The 23492-nt window shown below is 32.9% G+C and overlaps 2 protein-coding genes across 2 annotated transcripts; one reads left to right on the forward strand and one right to left on the reverse strand.

Annotated features, from left to right (window-relative positions):
* Positions 1 to 1188: 1188 nt before the first annotated feature.
* On the forward strand, positions 1189 to 2563 carry LOC146905342 (uncharacterized). The gene is made up of 2 exons (XM_085724958.1): positions 1189 to 1683; positions 2365 to 2563. Exons 1-2 carry the CDS (start codon positions 1268 to 1270, stop codon positions 2366 to 2368), a joined length of 420 nt encoding a protein of 139 aa, XP_085581084.1. The 5' UTR covers positions 1189 to 1267; the 3' UTR covers positions 2369 to 2563.
* Positions 2564 to 3426: 863 nt separating this feature from the next.
* Positions 3427 to 4609, reverse strand: LOC146905343 (uncharacterized). The gene has a single exon (XM_085724980.1). The coding sequence runs from the start codon at positions 4043 to 4045 to the stop codon at positions 3836 to 3838; it is 210 nt and encodes a 69-aa protein (XP_085581106.1). The 5' UTR covers positions 4046 to 4609; the 3' UTR covers positions 3427 to 3835.
* Positions 4610 to 23492: the final 18883 nt, after the last annotated feature.

The following is a 23492-nucleotide window of genomic DNA, read 5'->3' on the forward strand; positions in this document are numbered from 1 at the left end:
TCTATTTTACGAGTGAATCTATATTTCCCTAATGTATTTTTAGATAATCTTTCGAGCTACGAGCCTATGTGTTGTTTTGATATTGTTTTGGTGGATAGAGTACGGTTTGTACTTGTACTTCACCTATTAATTTTAGGTCTAATAAAATTTATACTTTGTTTCACCTATTAAAACTATGCTTGTACTTCACCATTATAAGATGCAAATTATGGATGATTCCTTTATAAATCAAACCAAACCAAACAAACTATAATCGGGCTACGAATCATATTTTTGCCAAATCTTACCCAAATTTTACCTACCCATGAAACTATTTGTAATTTTGCAAACGTTTGCAGCTTATCCTCTAGTCTTGATCTTTGAACAAAAGAACCCACTTTGTGACTCTGTCCATGCACTGACGTATCCCATTCCATCACCCATACTCTTACCCATTCTCATCCACTTTGACTAGTGACCATTTTATCAAAACCATACTCCCTTTTTACCTATTATAAATAAATAAATCGTTTAGGAAATATCGTGTTTGATTTTGGATGGAACAATTTTTAGTCAAATTTTACATATCTCTTAAGTGAACTCCATATCACTAGATCTCATTCCCTCAGAATGAGAGTCTCATTCCCTCGGAATGAGAGGTTTAGCAAAAAATATCATTTAATCACTTATTACATGAAAGTTTTTTAAGAAATATTCTATTCATCCTTAATTATAAACATCTATTGTATATTTAACATATATTGAAAAAATTAGGTATATCTCCAAAAAGTTGAAATTGTGAACTTTAATTGTTATGGTAAATTATTTTAACACAGTAATTCTCCAAAAAACCAACATTGAAGTAATTTCATTTATCTACTTTATGAACATATTTATAAAAAAAAAAAAACTGATTTTCATAAATTCACTTCTCAAGCACATCGAATACTAAATATAGGTATATCTCCCGGTTGAGATTCAAGTCTAAGTTAATTACGTGGAAGTTTAGTCTGTTCTGCTAGACTTAGGTCTTGTTGGTTAAAAAATATAAGAATTATAAAGTAATTATGATATAATATTTTTTATAACCACAATTATATAACTTTTCATTTTTACCATATTTTTTCCTTTTGACTGAAATATTGCACATATAATAATACATATCTTTTTTTATAAGCCTATAATATATAATATACCATTAATTCCCTCTATAGGCTTCCCAATATTATGACCATTTTCATTCCTTTCAAATTTCATTTCTCAAGTTTCATTTCAGAAAGATAGAATCATGATACACCAAAACGAAGAAGACCACCAATCTAAGGTTCTATACGAGCTTTGTTCCATGATAATCCACACTCTCAAGTTCCCTTTACCCTTCCCTCTCTCTACTCCACATCCATATTCTTCAACTTCTATAGCTTCTTCTTCTTCTTCGGCTTCTAAGAGACAGCCATGGTGGATGACAACGTTGTCGACATCCCCGAAGGACTCACCGGCAGCATTTGCATCTCTTTTTTTTGGCATATGCCTAGCTTTAATGCTTTTTGGATCGGTCACTTTCTTAATTGGGTTGCTTTTGTTGCCTTGGATTACTCTTTTAGTGCTGGTTTTCTATGTTGCTGCTTTTGTCTCTAACTTGTCCTTGTTAGGTCGTTTCATTGTTGGTTCCTTTGGGGTTGCTCTTGCTCAGGGATGTTCAAGGTAAGCCTCTCCTTTCTTGTTTCATAGTTCCTAAATGATTCATGATTCTTAGATTTCCACATTTGCGCCTTTCATTTTTTTTTTGTCTCTTTTAATTTTGTTTGTTGAATGATTATGTATTTTCGTCTGTGAATTTGTAATTATCGGTTAAATTTGTTTAGGATTTTTACAACTTAAACAATCTCTTTCTTGAGATTGTAACATGTCAATTAAAATGGTTCATTCGTATTTTAATTAGTTTAGCCTTTATAGAGTAATACAACATGACGTGCCATGTTAAATGAAGATATAGCGGCAAATTTGTACTCTTCGTCACTACCACGATCCAAGGAGGAATTGTTTGTTATAATTTTGAGGGTAAAAGCATAGGAGTTACTTTGTCTTTCAAATTTGGAAAAGAAAAAGTAAATTCTTGGCTTTTAGAATACAAAATTTTAACATTCAATTTCGTCCCTTGAGACGTGATATGATAGTCCATGTGGATTGTCGCATCTTCATTTAACTTACCACATGATGCTGGACAAAGAAGTATTTTGATTGAAGCGTTAAATTTGAAGGAAGTGCATATTCACTCATAGTTTATTAGTTCTTCTTGTTGAAACAATTTTATCTTTCTTATTTTATAGTATGGTTTGTATGTCTTCTACTCACTTTAAGAGCCTACAATTTGTCGCCCTACAGATGAGATAAGGCAATTATACTGCTAGAAAGCTAGGAGGGAAGAAATTGTCGGAGAACGTTGATTAGGTACTGAGGTGCTTGTATCATAATATTAAAGAACAGAATCTTGTTATTGAGAATTAATAATGATGTTTACATTTGCAAGAGCTAGTATGACTATTGACATGTTCTTCAATTGAAATTTTGTCTCTATTGAGCACGTCGATTGTAATTTTTTTTTGTATGAATCTAGTATCTTTCCAGTGCAAATATAGAAACTAATGGTTTCTTTATGGTCCGTCAATATATTTCTAAGGGTTTAAAAGCTCTCTAAAAAGGCTCAGGAGCCCTCCAGAAGGGCTCCTGAAGCCTAGGCGGCAGACACGCCCTCCTTAGGGCGTCGCCTCAGTCAGCTTCTAGAAGCATCTAGAATCGGATCAAAAGATCTAAAGCCCAGCTTGCTTGGGGCTTAAGTCCCGTTAAAACAAGCCCACAAAGGGCTATAAATACCACACTTAATCATTCTAAAGGCATCCCAAAAACAGTGTAAACCCTAGATTCTATTACTATACTCACTGCCAGGGCAATTTATTTTCATAAGATAGATATACTCCCTCCATTCCTTTTCTTTTGATGTTTTAGAACTTCAACTATATTCCAAAACTTTTGATGTTTTAGTGAATTTATTATTGTTTTCTCAAGTTTACCCTTGTTGGAAAACACAATAAACTATTAAAGTAGTTATGACCTTTGGTTTATCACATGTGAATTTAATGATAAATAAGAACATTTAAGTAAAAAACACACAAATATTTATATATTTTAATTACTCCTTAAAACTTGTGTCAAGAGCTAAAACATCAAAAGAAAAGGAATGGAGGGAGTACTAATTAACAGGAATATACTAATGATAAGTTAAGGTACATGTAATAATTTCAAAAACACCGATGCACTAATGTTCATCATAGAAGATTGTATCAACAATACCGGCATCTATTCAACATTAGGATTAATTGCTTTGATTATTAAATAGAAACGAATTATTTAGATTTGTGCAGAGGGGATTTAGACACAAAAAAAAAATCAAAAGACATGCATTATTTAATTAAAATAACAACAAGAAAACTCGTCAAAGTCTCCACACTAAAATTGTTGAATACAAAATAACAAGCTCACATATTTTTCACTAAGGAGGGTATTAGGAAGAACAACCTTTTATGCATATCACAAAAATGCTCACTTCTATAACACTAAAAGTGTGTATAACTGAAAGGTGTATAAATTTGAATATAACTAAATTTGCTAAGACATGTAGTGTATGTAGGTCGATGCATGGTTTTGAATTGCATTTGCAATTACGCTGCGAACTTTTATATTGCAGAAAAACGTGATTGATATAGTTAAAATTGAGGTTATTATATTGTTGCAAAGACCTCAAAATCTTTTATATCGTTGTAGAGACCTCAAATCAAAACCATCGGTGGATGATCACTTAACCACTATAGATATGAACATCAATGGCAACAAGAAAGATAACCATAAATCCAAAGAAGAGAAGGGAATGAACAAAAATGGAAATGCCACTTGTTTGGAAATTGACAAATTCCACCACCCTGCCTTTGCCTGGTAGCTGAAATAGTAATCCAGGTGAAAATAACACAAACAAGATCAAGCCTATAACAATTGGAGCCCAATCTGCCATTTATTTCTCCCTTTGAAGCACTCTATGTTAATTAGTGAGAGATAAAAATGGTAACGAAAAATGTACACATTGCTAGGAGATGTAGATAAATTTATAAACGAATTATTAGCTTGCAAGCATAGTGCTTATCATATGGATTTGGATTAGATGTAGTAACTGCACTTATTAGTCATGGCGGTCCGATCAAGAGTCGATGGTGAATATGATTTAATGATGATTTTGTGTATGTGAAATGTAAGCCGACCGATCTCAAATTAATAGTCGAGATCGTTTAATGTGTGTAAGTAAGTGCTTTTTCAGCTACGGTGGATCCAGATCCATTTCACATGGATGACATAAAGGACAACATAAAATTCAAGGAGAACGGAAATTAATTCAAATGGAAGGTAAGACAAATAGAATGGTTTGGTTCACATCAAGTTCGGCAGAGGCATTGGATAAAACGATAACTTTGAAAGTTACAGCCCTATGTCATGACATGACACTATTGAGATCTCTCAAATAAAATTATCCATGGACGGCTATCAACTAAGGGAGGCATGTAATTTATTAAACTTTTTTATTTTGAAAAAAAACTTATTAAATACTCCATCTGATCTTATTTATAAGAGATAATTGGATGAATAAAAGTTGATGTATCTAGTTCAATTTTTTAATCAGATATATCAACTTTTGTTGACCAAAATTTCTATTATAAATAGGATATTGTTTCATAGACACCCTTTTCACTATCCCACCGTTATACACCCTGCCATGTGGCATTACTTTTAATTTATTACTTGTTTTATTAATCCAAACAAACGAAAAATTGTTTCTTTATGCAATTGTGCAAAATTAATGAATTAGTCAAGATAATTGTGCAAAATTAATGAATTAGTCAAGATAATTGTTTCTTGGGTCATGTTAACTTGTGCCCTTAGGGCACAAGTTAAGGAACTAAAAAAGGAAATAATAAATCAATTTTGTATTGAAAATATAAATTGTTTAACTTTTACAACAATGAATATACAAGTTCCAAGAAAATGTTTCTATTTTTAACTTGTTAACTTGTGCCAAGGCACAAGTTAACATTTCCCTTGTTTCTTTATGGAATTAAAATCACAAGACAACACCAAGAACCACTTCCGATTTCTCGTAATGTTGAATAGGGATATAATACAGGTGTTGGGCCTTATGGGGTAGAAAACACTGACATGGGTCAACTCATTAGAGAAATAGCAATCACATAAGTGCCAATGATACCATATTTTTATCGAAAAATTTAAGGTTTAAAAATATAAGTTTTTTTTTTCACTTAATTGATGTCCAACCTCCATTCTTTTATTAAATGTTGGGCTTTAACTGACACATGATAAATAAGGAATAAGTCGTTTGGACCATGTATGATGTACATTGAGACCCTTTGAGAGCACTTTTGTCTGCCTCATGTGTCCAACACATACGCTAGGTAAAAGAACAACATTTTTCTATTTTATGGTCGTGGGCCCCTCACATGGTTCCACGCGCCACAGACATGGAAAGATGTATTATTTGAGTCGTTCATCGAGAGATTGCGAATTTCTATTGTAGGATTATGTTTAAGGTTCTCCAACCCTCATGCGAGCAAAAGTCAGTACTAACCGTTGCAGAGCAATACATCATCATCTGGGCCTATAACCGAACACGGAGTAAGCCTTACTTTGTTAGACATCTTAAATATAAAACTTAGGTCGTATTTGATCTAGAAGCACGTTAATCTAACAAAGACATAGATGAGATCAAACAATGTCAAATCTTTGTTCCTGCCCTTTTAATTTCAATGTAATCAAACAATCTTGCAAACTCTCCCAATTAATAGTTTTTAATTATAAGTTTAGTTAATTGCCTCGTAGAAAATAATAATTCATGTGAAGACATTAACTTACTTTATAACTTAGAACGTCTTGCAAACTCTCCCAATTAATAGTTTTTAATTATAAGTTTAGTTAATTGCCTCGTAGAAAATAATAATTCATGTGAAGACATTAACTTACTTTATAACTTAGAACGATTTGATACACTTGTCAAAATTGTCATAATTTGTCATAACCACATAATTGCTAAAAATAGTTGAAGCACCAAGATGTACATCTCCTCTACTTTGCGGGACATGGTGGCGCCTTTTTGTCATACCAAACACCTACAACACCAATTATATTGAATACATGATTGAGATATAATCGATGGTGTTGGTGATTGCTACGAAAAAAATGTCGATACCATACCCAACATAATAGACGAGAATGATACCTCTAGACTTCAACAACAAAATTAATTTTGACATTTATCTCGTTATGATCAAGACAATAATAGTTAAAACATACTCCATATAAGGCCTCGTCTCATATTTAGGGACGGATGAAGCATTCTTTACATCTGTAAATGAACCGCGAAAGAGATACGATAACTCATTCATTAGAACATTCTTTTTACCCATAAGGCATTTATATCACAAAAATAGTGATTGTATTAGCATGGATTGACGAGCACATTAATGACGAACGTTTCTCTTTAGGCCCTCAATTTCTCTAAGGCCCTCTAAATACACATCCGGTAGTTATCTACCAGATGTATGTTTGACAAAAAAGCATATGTCCGATAGATAACTATACTAGATGCGTATTTAAGAAGCTTTAGAGATATTAGGGTTCTAATGAGAAACACCCATTAAGTTTGAATCCATGGTGTTAGGAAGAATTATAAAAAGAACAACAAAAACATTAAATTCATACTAGTATAAGTTTTGGTGTGGCTTCCTTGAAAAAAAATGGTGTAGCTTTTTCTCCAAATTTTACGTTGATTTAATCTATTTGATTACAATTTTATACCTTTTAGTAGCACCAAGAGAAAGGTTGAGTCTAACGGAATTTATTAGACTTCCACAACATAAAAAACCAATAGTAGCACCAAGAGAAGGGTTGAGTTGAGTCTAACAGAATTTATTAGATTTCCACAACATAGGAAACCAAAATTTCAATGTCAACTAGGAGTACCACATTTAATGTATGGTACACCTCGAATATAATCATCTTCGATCGAGGGATCCTATTAAAAAAAAAGTGAATTCATTTTAGATATATTTATACTTATTAATATTCCATTATTTAAGAAAATATTACTTTATTATTCAAAAAAAAATATTACTTTATTTTTTTCTACACAAATTTCCTTTTTTTTTTAAATAGTCTTAATAGTAAGAATCACAAACCTTAAATATGAAGAAGTGGAGAATCATATGCTTAAACCTACACTCTAACATGTCAAAAATTTTCTTTTAGGATATATCAAATGTTCTTATAGCTACCAAAGTTTTGCTTACGGGACATGTAAATTTAACCTTTTTTTTAAATTTAAATTTAATTAACCCTATAGTTTAAGAGAACTCTAATAAAATAAACATTACACAGATATGTTAATGGACAAAGTTGTCTTTGTCCTCACAACATTTTATACATTCAATTTTTTTTAATTTTTTTATAAAATCAAATATAATTACATATAATATGAATAATCAAACTTGATTGAAAACACAATAGAACACACACATATAATGAAAACGCAATAAAAATAAAATGCAAGAGAATGGTGATAGTGTGCTCCTCTTTGTTTCTCTTCCATTCTGCTAAAGAGGGACATTTTAAAGGAATGGGTGTCTATGATATGTATCTCTATGACCTTTTTCATTTTGCTCTGTTTAGTTTTTGGTATTTATAGTCATAAATTAGGTTTTATGGTCATTACCAGCTGAAGAAGATGACAAAAATGCAAGGCTTGAGTTTGAAGGCTAGTGCAGAGGGTACATGTAGTATAATGTTTGGACCACGAAAAACCGTTTTTGTTTTTTCTTTGGCATTTGTAGTTGTATTTAATATATCTTTTTGTAGAGACAAATCTTTTTGCTACATTCAACAACAATTGATATTTGATATACCTATTCCCTTATATGAATGTTTGTGTTTTAATACATGTACTATTACATTATTATTTCATTATTGCTAGTCATTGCAAAAAAATTAGGCTCATGATATATACATCAGTACTAAAATTAGGTTTACAATAAAAAAAAATTAGGTTTACAATAAAGCATTACTTTCAAAATATAAATTAATTTTGTCAAACAAAAAAAATATAAATTAATTTCTAGTCGAGAAAACAAAATTCAGAACCATCATATTTCCTAAGCATATTTTCTCTAGTTAGTAGTTACGTATAGTGTATGTGTATCTCTATTGAAATTTGAATTTGTAATATTTTTATTATTTTAGAAGACAACATTGATTCAACCATCCACCATTGACCAAATTCGATAATACGTGAACCCCATATGAGCTGTATATCCATCCAAATTTTGAAAGCCACTGAAAACTCTTTTTAGTGGTTGAAATGTATTTATCTAATTACGGCATGTTCAAACGATACTCTGACCTTGTATATATGAAAATAAGGGACATTTAGGTCTCTATAACAAATGCAGTAGCCATTGTGGTAATCGTGGTACTGGAGAAAATAAACGTGGTTTATTTTTTTGTTTAGTGTTAGTCTCTAACATCTTAATAGTATAGACTAAATTGATGAGTTTTATATATTTTATAGATTTTTTTTTTTGACAAAATATTTATAGATTATTTATTATTTGTATATAGTTTATAGATTATTTATCTATCATTCATTTATGGTCTTTGATTTCTCTTTGTGCATCATTTCCCATTGTATAGTTGAATGTGTTAGCCTTAATTTGTGTTTGATATGAGCGATTATTAAGTGATTTGGTAGTTTAGGGAGGAAGGGAGCTTTTTTTTTTTTTTTTTAAACCAAAAGAGTAGCTAGCAAAGTGCGAAGCTACCAAAATATATACACCAAAACGGAAAGGAAAGAACAAACAAAAGGAGGGAGGAAGGGAGCTTGAAGTTATAAGGAATCATGAATTCAACTTCTTAGATAATAAATCACTCTATCTATTATCAATGGAGGTTTCATATAGTGGAAATTGTTAAGACTCGAATATGACAAACTAAAGTTTAAACAATATGCTGAACCAAAATTTAAATTTTCATCGGGAGAAATATTCATATTTAAATTTAAAAAAAATACTTTATTTGATCTTTTATAGTTGTTGTTTTTAGATTATTTAATTATTACAAAAAAAATTAATAAAATTTGGTATTTTTTATTAAATTATTTGTCTTTTTTCTATAATAACCCTAACATTTATCATTTAAAAGAAATAAATTGTGTATGACTTGGACGTCATGATGAATATGTAAATACCTATAAGTGTTGCATCAATTGAAAAGCAATAGTTTTGTGGTGTTCTTTTAGTTTTTGCTCTGAAATTAGGGGGTTGATCTTTTGTAATAGTAACAAAATTATGTTAATAATAGGATTTCTTCTTGAGAAATGATATTTGTACAAGTATTTTGTAACAATTTTTGTGACAATTTTATCTTTCATACTCACATTATGTTTTTACTTTCTTTCTCTATTATTTTGATTTCCGTGTCAATACCTACTTTTCTTTGTAAATTTATGGTTGTCTCAAAAATTGTAACATAAATAATTGTTCAAATAACACACCTCTCTCTTCTTTTCTATAATTTGGGTTCCTATTAGTCCCACAATGCAAGATGTTATCACACACCTCATATACAACCCAACAAAAATAATTGTTATGAACACATTAGTGGAACGATGTTTGAGGTTAATTTCACTTTGTATTTCTTGAATAATTAAGAACTTATTATACATATACAAAAATAGTAAAAAACAACTTCACCTACATTGCTCAGAAACTAAATCAAAGAAAGGTAATATAGAAAAGTTAGGGTGATATATTCATTTATTCTAACACAAAGTCCTCTCTCAATCAATACAATGATATAGACTAAGCAGGTAATAGAGGTTCATCCAAACATACTTTGTCAGTAGATTTATTTATCAAAAATTTCACTTCCTCTATCTCATTAACCATAATTTTTGGACATGTGACATGAACTACATCTTCAGCTTTACCCCGAATACAAGCCAATGATCACTCCAATTGCACCTATCAACCTAACACACATGAAGTTAAAGATAGCACACTGCATCAACGACTTGCTCAACTTTAGGCGTCTTTGAGTTAAAGATAAAGTATTTCCTAGCCTTCTAGATTAACCCAACACCATGTGCAATGTCAACAACATGCCCTTTAATTTGACTCTTTTCCTTTCCTAGAAATTTCACCAAAGATTTCTAGCAAGGTCGAAAGATTCCCTAGAACTACCATTGTCACCTATAACCATTTGAAGACTTCATATCAAATAGCACTAGCCAAACCACATCTAGCAAACAAGTGATCTTCCAATTCTAACACGCCATCACACCAAATCCAACATGGTTCCTTTGCTGTGCGAACAGGGCCGTTCCTAGAGTTTTAAGGGTCTTAGGCATAATATGAGAAAAGGGCCGCTAACATAATACATCATAAATGTTGTTAGCTCATTGTTGTGATTTTATTAACTATTTCATTTTTTTCCGCTTTCCACTATCAAATAAATGTTTTTTAGGCAACTTCTGAAAATAAATCAAATACTCCACATACACCAAAATAAAATAAAAAATATCGTAGAATTTGATAATGCAAGATCATGCGAGAATTAATTAAAAGTATATCAACAAGTAATTAACCAAATTTTAAACTTTTGGATGCAAAATTCTCAAAGTTAAACTCATAAAAACAATAATACATGAACTCATTTGTAAACTAGAAGTACGTCATTCCTCTTTTTATATGTTATAAGTATCTCTAACAAGTTCATTACGATGATACATGAACATGTCTCGCACGATCTTGCATTATCAAATTCAACTATGCAATCCTTTCAATTAATTCAAGAAAGTTGTCATTACTATATTGATGTAATTTATTTTTTTGAACCTTTGAAAGACAAGATTAAGATTAATTTCTCTAGTAGGTTCATTTTCAACTAAAATATAATTTGTTTTGTTATGAAAATTATTCCAATTTATTGGATAGTAAATATCACTAATATTTTTAATATGGGTTAATTGATCAAATTGACCCTGTAATATACTTAAAGCCTGAAAAATGACCCTGTAAAAATGAGCACACATTCTAACCCTGTAATTTGAAATTCATCTTATTTTTGAGCCTCTAATGTACGCTAAGTCTAGAAAAGTGATTTATAGAATTAATTTTTTTTCATGATCTTTTGCAGACATGTATATGATGTTATATGACTTTCCACAAAAATTATAATTTTTTGACAAGAGACCAATTAATTATGAATTTTTAAAGCATTAGAAATTCAAAAAAGAAAACAACAGAAACCTCGACCTATAATTGAATTTTGAGTTGATTGTTTGACTCGACATCTATAAAAATACATACAAAAGATCCGAAAAGTTTTATAGCATTTAGAATAAACCTCAATGTATTTTGATTTTTTAACCACAACGTGAAAAATTACAATTTTGTTTTGAGTAAGCATATATTGATGGGTCAAACTTTGTTTCCTAGTTTTGTAGTCTTGCTTAGAACATCATAATATTCTTCACCATAAAATTTTGGAGTTTTTAAATGATTGATGAATTAATTATGAATTGTATAAGAAATTCATAATTTGAGGGATCGAAAATTCATAATTAATTATTCCTTAGTCAAATTTGTTTTTTTTTAGAAAACTATATTTTAACGTCTGAAATATGACTACTAAAAATCAAGAAAAAATTCAACCTCTATGTCACTTTTTTGGACTTCACATATATTATAGGGTCAAAAATATGAAAATTTTAAAATTACAAGGTTAGAATATGTGTTTTTATTTTTACAGGGTCATTTTTCAGACTTCGTGTATATAACAGGGTCAATTTGAACAAATAACCCTTTTAATATTAGTGAAGAGCATTATTAGGAACAAAGAGCCCAAAAAAATATCACCAATTTCTTCGATAATAATTTTTGGGTTAATTAAGTTTTTAGTCCCTATAAATATTCACAGTTTTGTCTTGAGTCCATGTAAAATAAAATCACACTTTTTAGTCCCTGTGACATTTTCCTTAAGCGTTTTAGGGATCAAAAATGTTGATGAAATTTATTTATAGGGACTAAAAATGCTAATGGAAAATTTTAATAGGGGCTAAAAATGCTGATGGAAAATTTTATAAGGACTAAAAAGTGTGATTTTATTTTATAGGGACTAAAAACAAAATTTTGAATATTTACAGGGACCATTTACTTAATTAACCCATAATTTTTTGGCACGTTATTAAGAATGGCCAAATTATTTTATTAGGAGGGTGTATATAGCAAATCACGCCAAAAGAGCCAAAAACATTAACAAACTTTAGCCCAGTCTATAGTAATGTCAATGTTTGAGGCCTTTATGTGAACTTTGCTATATATACCCCTATAAATGAAATATTTCTATATACACCCCCTACATAAAAAAATTGGACCCCTACCGACAAGGGCCCTAGGCCGTCGCACCCCCCGCATACAGCCTAGGGCTGGCCTTGTGTGTGAGATACCTCTCTTTTGAAGAGTTTATTTCTAGTTAGAAAGCGTTTTACTAGGGTGATAAGAAGAAAACCAATGCAGTGAGCATGTAAAATGGTTTGTGGCACCTGAGTCTAAAAGCCAAGGAGGGTTACTTGTATGAACTTGATGCGAAATGTGATGCGAACTGGCCAAGTTATCTGAGCTATTACCAGTAGTTGTAGGCTTTGCAGTCGGAATAAGAGCAAGGAAACTTTGAATTTGTTCCTTGTAACAGCCCGTTTTTCGCTAGATTTATTTTATTATTTATTTATGTGTGTTCTATGTGCTCTTATGTGATTAATTGTCTGTGTGTGTATTTTTGGTTGGGATTCGTAGAATTCGGTGTTAGAAGGGTATTTTAGTCATTTTGGGCTTATGGGCATTTTGGTCATTTTGAGGGCAGTGACAATTTTGTAATTTTGCAGAAAGTTATTTTTAAGTGCTTAGTGAGGATTTTATTTTACTAATTGCTAGAGGGTGTAGTAATTATTTTATTTACCGTTAAGTGACCGTTAGTGTTATATTTTACCGGTAAGTGAGTAGTGACATTTTGAGTGTTAGAGTGGAAATGGGTTAGGCCCATTAAGGTTTAAGAAATAAGCCCAATTGAGTAGAGCTAGTATATAAACTCTAGTTGTTGGTAAAACTAGGTTTTACAAACATTTTCATTTCATTTGAGAAGAGAAAAGAAAGAGGCTAGAGGGAAGAACAAGGGTTAGAGCTTGAAGAGGGGATTCATCATCTAGGAGCTCAATTGAAGCTTGGGTTAGAGATTCTTGGTGCTAGAGGTAAGGGGGTTAGGTTTCAACCATAATTCATTTTTTTTTCTCTTTACCCATTTTTGTTGAATTGATTAATTGAACCTAATTGTTGTCAAATTCGTGCATAATTGTTGTTGTTATGTTTGAGAACATGATTTATGTGATAATTGCATCTTAGTATGTGAATTAACATGTTCAAATGCATAGTTGTTGGTGTTTTGTGTTCTTGAGCAAGTTTGATGAGAATTGATGTTGTGATGTTGAATTATGCATGAATTTGTGTTCATTAGTTGTTGTTATTGATTTGGAACATGTTGTTGTTGAATTGGTACTTTGGGTATCAAGATTGGTGAATTAATGATGAGATTTGATATTGTTGTTGAAAGTTGAGAATGAATTGAGAAATTGGTGAATTTGGTTATGTTGATGATTTAATTCCAAAACTTGTATGTGTTTAAGTGTATTGAACCTATTTTGACCTATAAACACTTTCTGGAACTTGTTTTGGTGATTTGGGGGATTGAAAATGGGCTTTTGGGATGAATTTGGGTTAGAACCCGTAACTGAGTTCTGGGAATCTGATGTAGGACGCTTTCGCGTGCTTAGGACGCTTAAGCATCCCATCAGCGTCCCAGAAGCGTCCCAAAAGCGTGCTGTTCCAGGAGTTCTGGAACTAGGACGCTTAAGCGTGCAGAGGTCGCTTTCGCGTCCTAGCCTCAGTTCAGCAAATTTTGATTTTTGTTTTCGAGCACTTGGGGACCAATCCGATACTTCTAAAATGTTTCTTTGGACTTAATTAACCTCTGTTTATGCCTTTAATCCTACTGGAACATGATTTGATTTGGTTTGGACTTGAATTTGTGAAAATCGTCTAACTTTTATAAAAACGGTTCAAATGTTGATTTTTCCGAAAACTCGTTTTTCTCCGGAATTTGAGGTGGGATTAAAGTTGTATATTGTTTATATGATTTCTAAAAATGGTTGTGATTGGTTCCATCAAGTTTGAACTTGTTTTGCTTCGAAAATGGAAAATTTTGTGAAAAGTGATAAAATGAGACGAACCTTGGGTTTTTCGTGAATTCGTCGCATTTGGCCGATGAAATGCTTATGTACCCTCTACTGCACACATATGTGAATTGTGAGAATACAAGGCATAGGAAATTGAGCTTGTTTACTTGGTTTTGACTCAAATGTTCAATTAATTTAATGTTGTGATTTTGAGAGACGAACTTGACTAAAGATGACTTTTGAGAATCAATTGACTGTGAATCCTTTATGGAAAGTTATTATATGTTATAGGGAGATGATTGGTGTTGTAATTATGTGACAACTATATGTTGTGTGATTTTTGGATGTGGTTGGTGATTGTATATATGATATGTAATGGTGAATTGTTAATGATTGCATATATACAAGTATTGGTGATGGTGAGGTGATTATTGTTTGTGTGAACATATGCATTTGTAGTTGAGTCATATGTTCATGCATACATGACTGATGGTGGTGGATTATATATCCAATGGAGGTGATTACGATGTTTTTGTTGCATCAAAGGTGACGACCTTGAGGTGTTTTGGTACCACATGCATCTAGGTGAGTCTAGAGACATTGCATAAACTGTTGGTGGATTGAATTGCATTAAGATGTGTTTGATGGTTGATTATTGCTAATTGTACTTGCGGATTGAATTGTTAATTGTTGAGCTATTATTTTATTTGGAGTTTGGAGAATACATATGTATTTTATTGGAGATCCAAATATGTCTATGAATTATATGTATATGTTCCGCTGCTATGTGACGTGACATGATCGTTATGCATGTATCAATTGTGGTTTATTTGGAGACGTAGCATCTATTTCTAGAATATGGTTGTATATTCGCACGTTTTACCGCTTATTAGAAATAGGGTGTTACATTCCTTACTAGAACCAAATAGCGCACTTGAAGAATCACACTCGTCAAGTTCTTCAGGACCAACAACAGTAACTTGATTGACAAACTTCGTGGTCTACCATTCAGGTGGGAAGCCATGTTTCACAAAACAAGTATCACTTGTGAGATTTTTGCGACCACAATGAGTACACTTCTGAGCATGTCCTTGCTTAGATGAAGTAGGCTTGAAATCACCCATCCCAGGTCCTTGATAGAAGGTTGGAGGAGCCTGAATAGTATTAGAATATTAATCAATAAGTACCTTGTAGCAAAGTTGGTTAAGTTTTTTTTTTTTCAAAATTTGTTAGTTAGTTAGATAGCTTGCTCTACAAGCAAGTGTTATTGTGCCTGTAAAAGGCTTTGTATTGTGAAACTTCAAGTCTTAATGAGATTACACAATTCTTAACAACCACTCTATTCTTCTCTCTTCCATTGTTTTGTTATATTTTTGCTATTTGTAACACCATAAACCCTCAAGGTGATAAATTACGCAAATAATACAAAATCATACAAAGGATTTAGATGTTGCTTCTTTTATAACTCCAAAACATGCATAAATAAATTTTTAAAACATCGCTGCAGAATAATATCATAACATCTCATCAACAGCTAAATAAAATATCCAAGTAGTCATGCCGCATATATCATAATACATCGCCAAAATAATCCTCCAATCTCAACATACTAAGTGATAAAATCTCAACAAGCATAAAATGTAAATAACAGACAGACACCCTAATTAGAGTCCGACTATAAGACTCAAAAAGCAAAAGACAAGGTAGCTCCAAAGCTAGCCTCCAGCATACTCGCCAAACAAAGCTAAGAAACAAATCATGCATGCCGTCTACCCATCCATACGAATAAAGTAAGTGGTCAACCAAACGACCACTGGAGGTGAGATAGCATTCCACAATTAAGTATAATCAAATGAAAGTAAATGGCACAGTTAATTTCAAATGATCAAGCAACACTTAATTAAATCATTCACAACATCTCAACATCATTAATTCATCATGCATACAAGTACGATAATACACAAGTACATTTCCACATCTTCACCTAGTCACCAAATTTCACCGAGTATGTAATTCACCACGTTTCACCTATGCAAGTATACACCAAGCACATAAGCAAGTATGACACCTCTCAAGTTATGCAATGCGCCTAGACTCGATTTTATATGCATGTGGTACCGGTCATCATCAAGTTCGTCACCTCAAGATACAACTGTATCATAAACATTGCCTCTGGATATGAAACTGTATCATAAACATCTCCTCTTGAATACAAAGTATTCTAATCATCACCTCTGGACACTTATGAATGCTTGAACATATGACTCAACCATGCATACGTTCATACAACAAATCACCAACATAAACACCGAAATTTTCATACCTGCAATCACCAACAATTCACCATCATTTTTGCACGTAAGAAATCACCATCATTAACAAATCATCAACATAATCATCATCAACAACCAACACCTCAAAGAAACAACAAGTTTCAAAATCATATTTTGCATAAAAGACAGACAACTATCCATTCACCCTTGATTCATTCTTATTTTGTCATATCATCTTAAGTACGAAGTTAATTTCCAGTTATCCAGTCATGAAACCACATTTTAACAAGGTTCGTCTATTTTCACAACTTTTATCATTTTCTAAGTGATTCACCAAGACAAATCATATATGTTCAAACACCTCAACCAAGCATATACACTAATCACACATGATCACAGTAGCATATACATATCCTCATCCTAAGCCAATTCAGATTAATTTCAAGATTTCACTAAGTTCGTCTCATTTTACCATTTTCCAAGAGAAACCCATTTTTCAAAGCAAGACCAAGCTATAGCTGATGAATACCATTCAAAACCATTTTATAAATAATGATTACAGTAACCAACCATAACCCTACCCCTTTTTCCTTGAGAAAAACGAGTTTCAGGAATTTTCCTGTTCTTGAACATTTTTCAAAATGTTTGGATTCTTTTCACAAAACCAATTTCAATCCAATTCATTTGATGTTTCCAAAGCTTTAGAAAGCATAACAACAGTTAAATACATCAAAAGACTCATTTTTTGAAAGTCCGGATCAACCCTCGAGTGCCCGAAACACCCAAAACATAGGTGCTGATACTGGGCAACTCGCCACAGCTAGCTCTAGCTCGCTAGGCGAGCTGCACCAGTAAGATGCACCCTGTTCTTGAGTTTTCCCTCTTGGGAACCCATCATTTTTCACCCCAAAATCCCGTTTTTGATCCCCTTTGACCCAAATTCGTCCCCCAAACTTGTTCATTAGTTAACATACATCAAAAGATAATCAAATCAACAACAAACATGGAATCATAACATCAATTCTCATCAAAATCATCATTATGTTCATTTTTCACCAAAACTCACATTTTCTCATTTTTCATTCAAATATCACAAACAACAACACCAATTCAAACCCCATCAACATACAAACATGTATAAACATTTATGAAGTGGATTTAAACATGTTTCAACAATAATCACTCACAAGTTCATTGAATACACTTAGTTAAACAAAAATCATCAAAACAACTTATGAACAACAACAACTATGGATTTTAAGCACATAACATATCAATTTCATGAAGTTTATCATACCCATTAATTCACATGAATTAGGAGCACGAAATTCATCATCAAAAATCACTTATGACCCATAATTGAAAAGATGAAAATTATAGCTTAATTATGAAAAGGATTTATCCCTCTTACCTCTAGCTTCAAAGATCCTAGCTATGACTTCAATTTAGCTCCTAGCTCTTCAAACCCCAAGCTCTCCCTCTAATTTCCTATTCTTTCCTCTTGTGATCTACTTTCTCTCTACCTCTTATGTTTTTGTGAAATGAAATAATGAGTAGTGTAACACCCTATCTCCCGTAAAAATTATAAGCAATAATAATAGTAATAATAGTATATTTATCACCAAGGGTTAGGGCTGGAAATGAGTCGAGTCGAGTCGAACTTGTCTGAGCTCGACTCGACTCGATAAGAATCGGCTCAGCTCGAAACTCGACTCGAATTCGATACGAACCTTTTTTTTAGCTCGAGTTCGGCTCGTTTAATGTTCACGAACAACTCGGTTCGGCTCGTTAGGTTCAACTCGTTTGCTCGAGCAACATAATTCAAAAGTTTTTTTTTTTGTCAAAAATGTATATCTTGACCATTTAATTTATTTTTTAAAAAAACAAAAATTCAACTAAAATAAAACCATTGACCTTGTCGGACTTAAGACCTAACATAAAACCATTAATCACTCTACTACTGTAGCGCAGTTAAGTTAGTACAGTAGCACTTATACACTTCTCTTTTATAACTACTACTCCTCACTAATGTTGTTAAACTCCCCGATGTGGGACTAAATTTAGTACATATATCTTTGGTTAAAAGTCCATACATGTTCGTTTTTTTACAAATCTGCACAAGTATGTTGTAAGCTTCTATTCTTTTCTTTCTCTTTTGTTATAATTATTGTTAATCCTTAATTTAATTAGTATTATTTCCTCTATAAACAAGTACATAAACATCATAGGAAGTGTGTAATAAATAACATATTATGTCTTTAATATTTAAGCTTATACTCTATTAATATTTACTAAATAATATATATATACATCGAGCTAGCTCATGAACCAACCGAGTCGAACTATATAAAACTCAAGTTCAGCTCATTTATTTAACGAACTTGATTTTCAACTCAAGTTCAGCTCATTTGGTTCATGAACCAAGTTCAACGAGTTAATTGTCGAATCGAGTTCCGAACTATTGTTGAGTTGGTTCGGTTCATTGCCAGCCCTACCAAGGGTGCTACATGAATCAAACCTTTTGGCACTAATTAACATACAAAACGTCTCTTCTACAATAAATTTCACATCGTAGAATAAATTATTAAAGTAAATCATAATAATAATCTCTTACTTGTGCCGACATTCATAATTAGAAATAAACAAGGTTCTCATAAACAATTCAAAGTTTGCAAATCAAAATATTTAATCGTTTTTCCCCAACCCTAGTGTTACAGGAATCAGAGCATGTAGCGTCTACATTTTTATTTCAACTACTGAAAAAAAATTGATGCATGGAGCATCTCTCTTCGCCACCTTCTAAACGTCCCAAAGCTACTCCTCGTCGACCTGAGTGTCTGTACTCATGGTACAATCACCATAAAGGGAACAAACACAACAAAATAAGGGGTGAGAAATCCTTCCATAACATAATAATAGGGAAATCACGCATTTTAAAAAAATATCATGAGAATACAATCTCTACTATCTCATCAATTTTCAATAGTTATTAAATACAATTCTCTTCTCTTCACAAATCACAACATCAGACCATTTCCACATTTACAAGCACAAGCATAAACATCTTCACATATGATGCATATGGACTCTCCTAACGACCTATATGAACGTGGTACCACACCTACTCATCATTTTGCCAGAGTTATATTACTGGACTTTTCTCCCACATAGTTTCCAGAAGTATGTTACTGGACTTTTCTCCCACATAATTGCCAGAAGTATGTTACTGGACTTTTCTCCCACATATGCAAGACTTATGCTCTAGACTCTATATGAACGCAAAGAATTAAATTCGACAAGTATTACACATATACACATAATCACATAATACACAAATTAATGTCAGACTTCCCCTAAAATGCACGACTCTAAAACAAGCACACAAGTCATCATCACTCTCATCATCATTATATATCACTCCCATCATCATTACATACATCACTCCCATCATCATTATATTTTACAAAAATATATCATCATGTCTCCCTTTCTCTCGTACAACATTTTTAATTCTAATCCTAACCCATAATATAATTATAATTTTATATCAAGTGCCTAGTCCTAATCTTTCTGTCAATTGTGGTTATTTGATAGGTGCCGAACCTACTTTTATTTTTCTGTACTGTGCGTGGACTGTTTTGGGGGTTCAGTGTACTTAGATGTGTTGGGTAGCTAGGTCTTATTTTTTTTATCATAGTTAATTGCTTCTAATTTCTACACGTCATTTTTTTTTATGGATGCCAAGCTCATGAAAATTATATCAATTCATGTTATGGAATAGGCTAGAATATAAGGAATTAAAAGCCAAATTATAAACCTGAGATGTCTATACTAATGCCAAACAATTAACGCCATTGCACTCTTTTCTTTCTTTTCTTTGTTTTTTTTTCTTTTCCATATTTCATGTAAATCATGGTCACCATTTTGGTGTGTTTTTATTTCAAATTTACAAGGCTGGACCTGTAAACAATAAGCCTAAAAGCCTAGCTAATATAACAGTTACCAATTAGAATATGTATAGGAGGGAGCCAAACCTACATATTTAGTTTACACTCATCTAGGTTTACTAGTTCAAACAATTGATCCTTTGTAACAGATATAATGTCCAAACCCTCATTCACGCCCTTGTTCTCTATATTTCTTTTGGTTTATATACCCACATACTATAGATGCAAAAGTAAAACCCACATCATCCTACCAGTAATGAATTGGGAATTAATTATGTATATATCCAAGCCTTTATGCATGAAATCGATTGAAACAGCCCTATATTATTCATACTGTGCATATATAGTCTTAATCTAATGCATTCTTGTACATATATTGGCATGATGATTAAGCATCAAGGGACCCTACAAACGAGACTCACATACTACTGCTCCCTTTACAATTCACTCTTAACAGAGGAAATCTTTTATTCAATCCCTAATTATCACACGACTTACTTTCCTGTTTCAATAGCCTTATGTCGTCTCTCTTAATTCTAATTATCACTTCATCAACAATATCATCACTATTGATTTAACATTCATAATCATAATTTCTACAGCCCCACAATAAAATTATAAACCCTAGAGATGAAGAGATTCTCCCCCTTACCTCAATTCCTTTGAAAATCTGGTTTGTTTTGCTTGACCTTGTCGCACTAGGGTTTCTCTTCCTCTGCTCCTCTCTTCTTCTCTTTTCACGTTCAGTAAATTAAGACTGACTATTCTAACTCCTAAAGTTCTATTTATATTCGGGTCAACACTAGCCACAACCTTTTCCACCAATAACCACTATTCTTTTACTTCTTCCCTCCCCCACTTATTAAAAACTTATTTCTTACACCTCCAACTCTTCACTTCGTGTCCGGACTTTATGCTTTATTTTATTTAAACTGTCCTAATATTTTTCAATCCTCACCATAATTAATTTTTCTCTACATCACATAATATTCAACTAAACAACATCAATAATATTTCTAACCAAAATTTCACCTAGGATACTTCATTAAATTAATTAAAAAAATAAAGTAGGGGCGTTACAACTCTCCCCCACTTAGTGGATTTTCGCCCTCGAAAATTACCTGAAGGAAATAATTCTGGATAGGACTCCTTCATCTTACTCTCCAGCTCCCATGTTATACTACCCCCAGCAGGTCCTCCCCACGTCACTTTGACTAGAGCGATCTCCTTGCCCCTCAAGTTTTTTACTTCTCTATCTTCGATCCTTAGTGGTAAGGCCTCAACGGTAAGGTTCTCCTTCACTTGCACATCATCCATGTGAATCACGTGAGTCGGATCAGGAACATATTTCCGAAGTTGTGATACATGAAACACACTGTGAAGGTTTGAAAGTGATGGTGGTAGGGCCACCTGATAAGCTACCTCTCCAACTCGCTTCGTAATCTGATAGGGACCAATAAACCGAGGTGTAAGTTTCTTCGACTTCAACGCACGACCAACACCCGTCGTCGGAGTGACCCTCAAAAATACGTGTTCCCCCTCTTGGAACTCCAATGGTTTCCTCCGTTTGTCATGGTAGCTCTTCTGTCTACTCTGGGATGCTTTCATCCTCTCTTGAATTATTTTAATCTTCTCGGTGGTCTGCTGAACAATTTCTGGTCCCAACACTGCATTCTCTCCTGTCTCATACCAGCATAACGGGGTCCTACACCTCCTCCCGTAAAGAGCTTCGAAAGGTGCCATTCCGATGCTAGAATGGAAACTATTATTATAGGTGAACTCAATCAGCGGCAGCCAAGTATCCCAATTCCCTCCTTGGTCCAAAACACAAGCCCTTAACAAATCCTCCAGGGACTGGATCGTCCTCTCTGTCTGTCCGTCAGTCTGCGGGTGGTATGCTGAACTTAGCTTCAACTTAGTCCCAAGTGCCTTCTGTAAACTCTCCCAAAATCTTGAAGTAAATCTCGGATCTCTGTCAGAAACAATGCTTGAGGGAACACCATGTAATTTCACTATTTGTTCAATATAAATCTCAGCTAGTTTTTGTAATGGGTAATTCAGTTTTATTGGTATGAAATGTGCTGATTTACTTAATCGGTCCACTACCACCCAAATAGCATCACTCCCCTTCACGGTCCTAGGCAAATTCGTCATAAAGTCCATAGATATGCTATCCCACTTCCACTCCGGAATACTCAATGGTTGCATCAATCCGGACGGTTTTTGATGTTCAATTTTTGACTTCTGACACACCAAACATGAGTACACAAACTCGGCCACATCCCTCTTCATACCGGGCCACCAAAATATTTTCTTAAGGTCTTGATACATCTTTTTAGCTCCAGGGTGAATACTTAGTCCACTCCTATGACCCTCTTCTAGGATACTTCGTTTCAATTCCGTCATATCGGGCACACAAATTCTACTCCTAAATATCAAAACTCCATTCTCATCTAATTTGAAATCCATTTCTTTTCCCTGATTGATTAGTATTAACTGATTTACTAGTTCCAAGTCTGCCTTCTGCCCTTCCTTGATTTCTTCCAACACTGGACTTGTCAATTTCAGCATTCCCAACTTCACACTCCTTGGTGTCACTTCACAAACAAGACTAATATCTCTGAATTGTTCTATTAAGTCCATCTCCTTGACCATGAGTGCCGCCATGTGTAAAGATTTTCTGCTCAAAGCATCTGCAACTACATTAGCCTTCCCTGGATGGTAATTCAGCTCGAAATCATAATCTTTAAGGAATTCCAACCACCTCCGTTGCCTCATGTTCAATTCTTTTTGATCAAACAAATACCCCAAGCTTTTATGATCACTGAACACTTCAAACCTTGAACCGTATAAATAGTGTCTCCATACCTTGAGTACAAACACTACAGCTTCCAACTCCAA

The sequence above is a fragment of the Medicago sativa genome, chromosome 7 (genome assembly GCF_051527215.1).
Source record: "Medicago sativa cultivar Bolivia chromosome 7, Bolivia_mono, whole genome shotgun sequence".
Taxonomy (NCBI): Eukaryota; Viridiplantae; Streptophyta; class Magnoliopsida; order Fabales; family Fabaceae; genus Medicago; species Medicago sativa.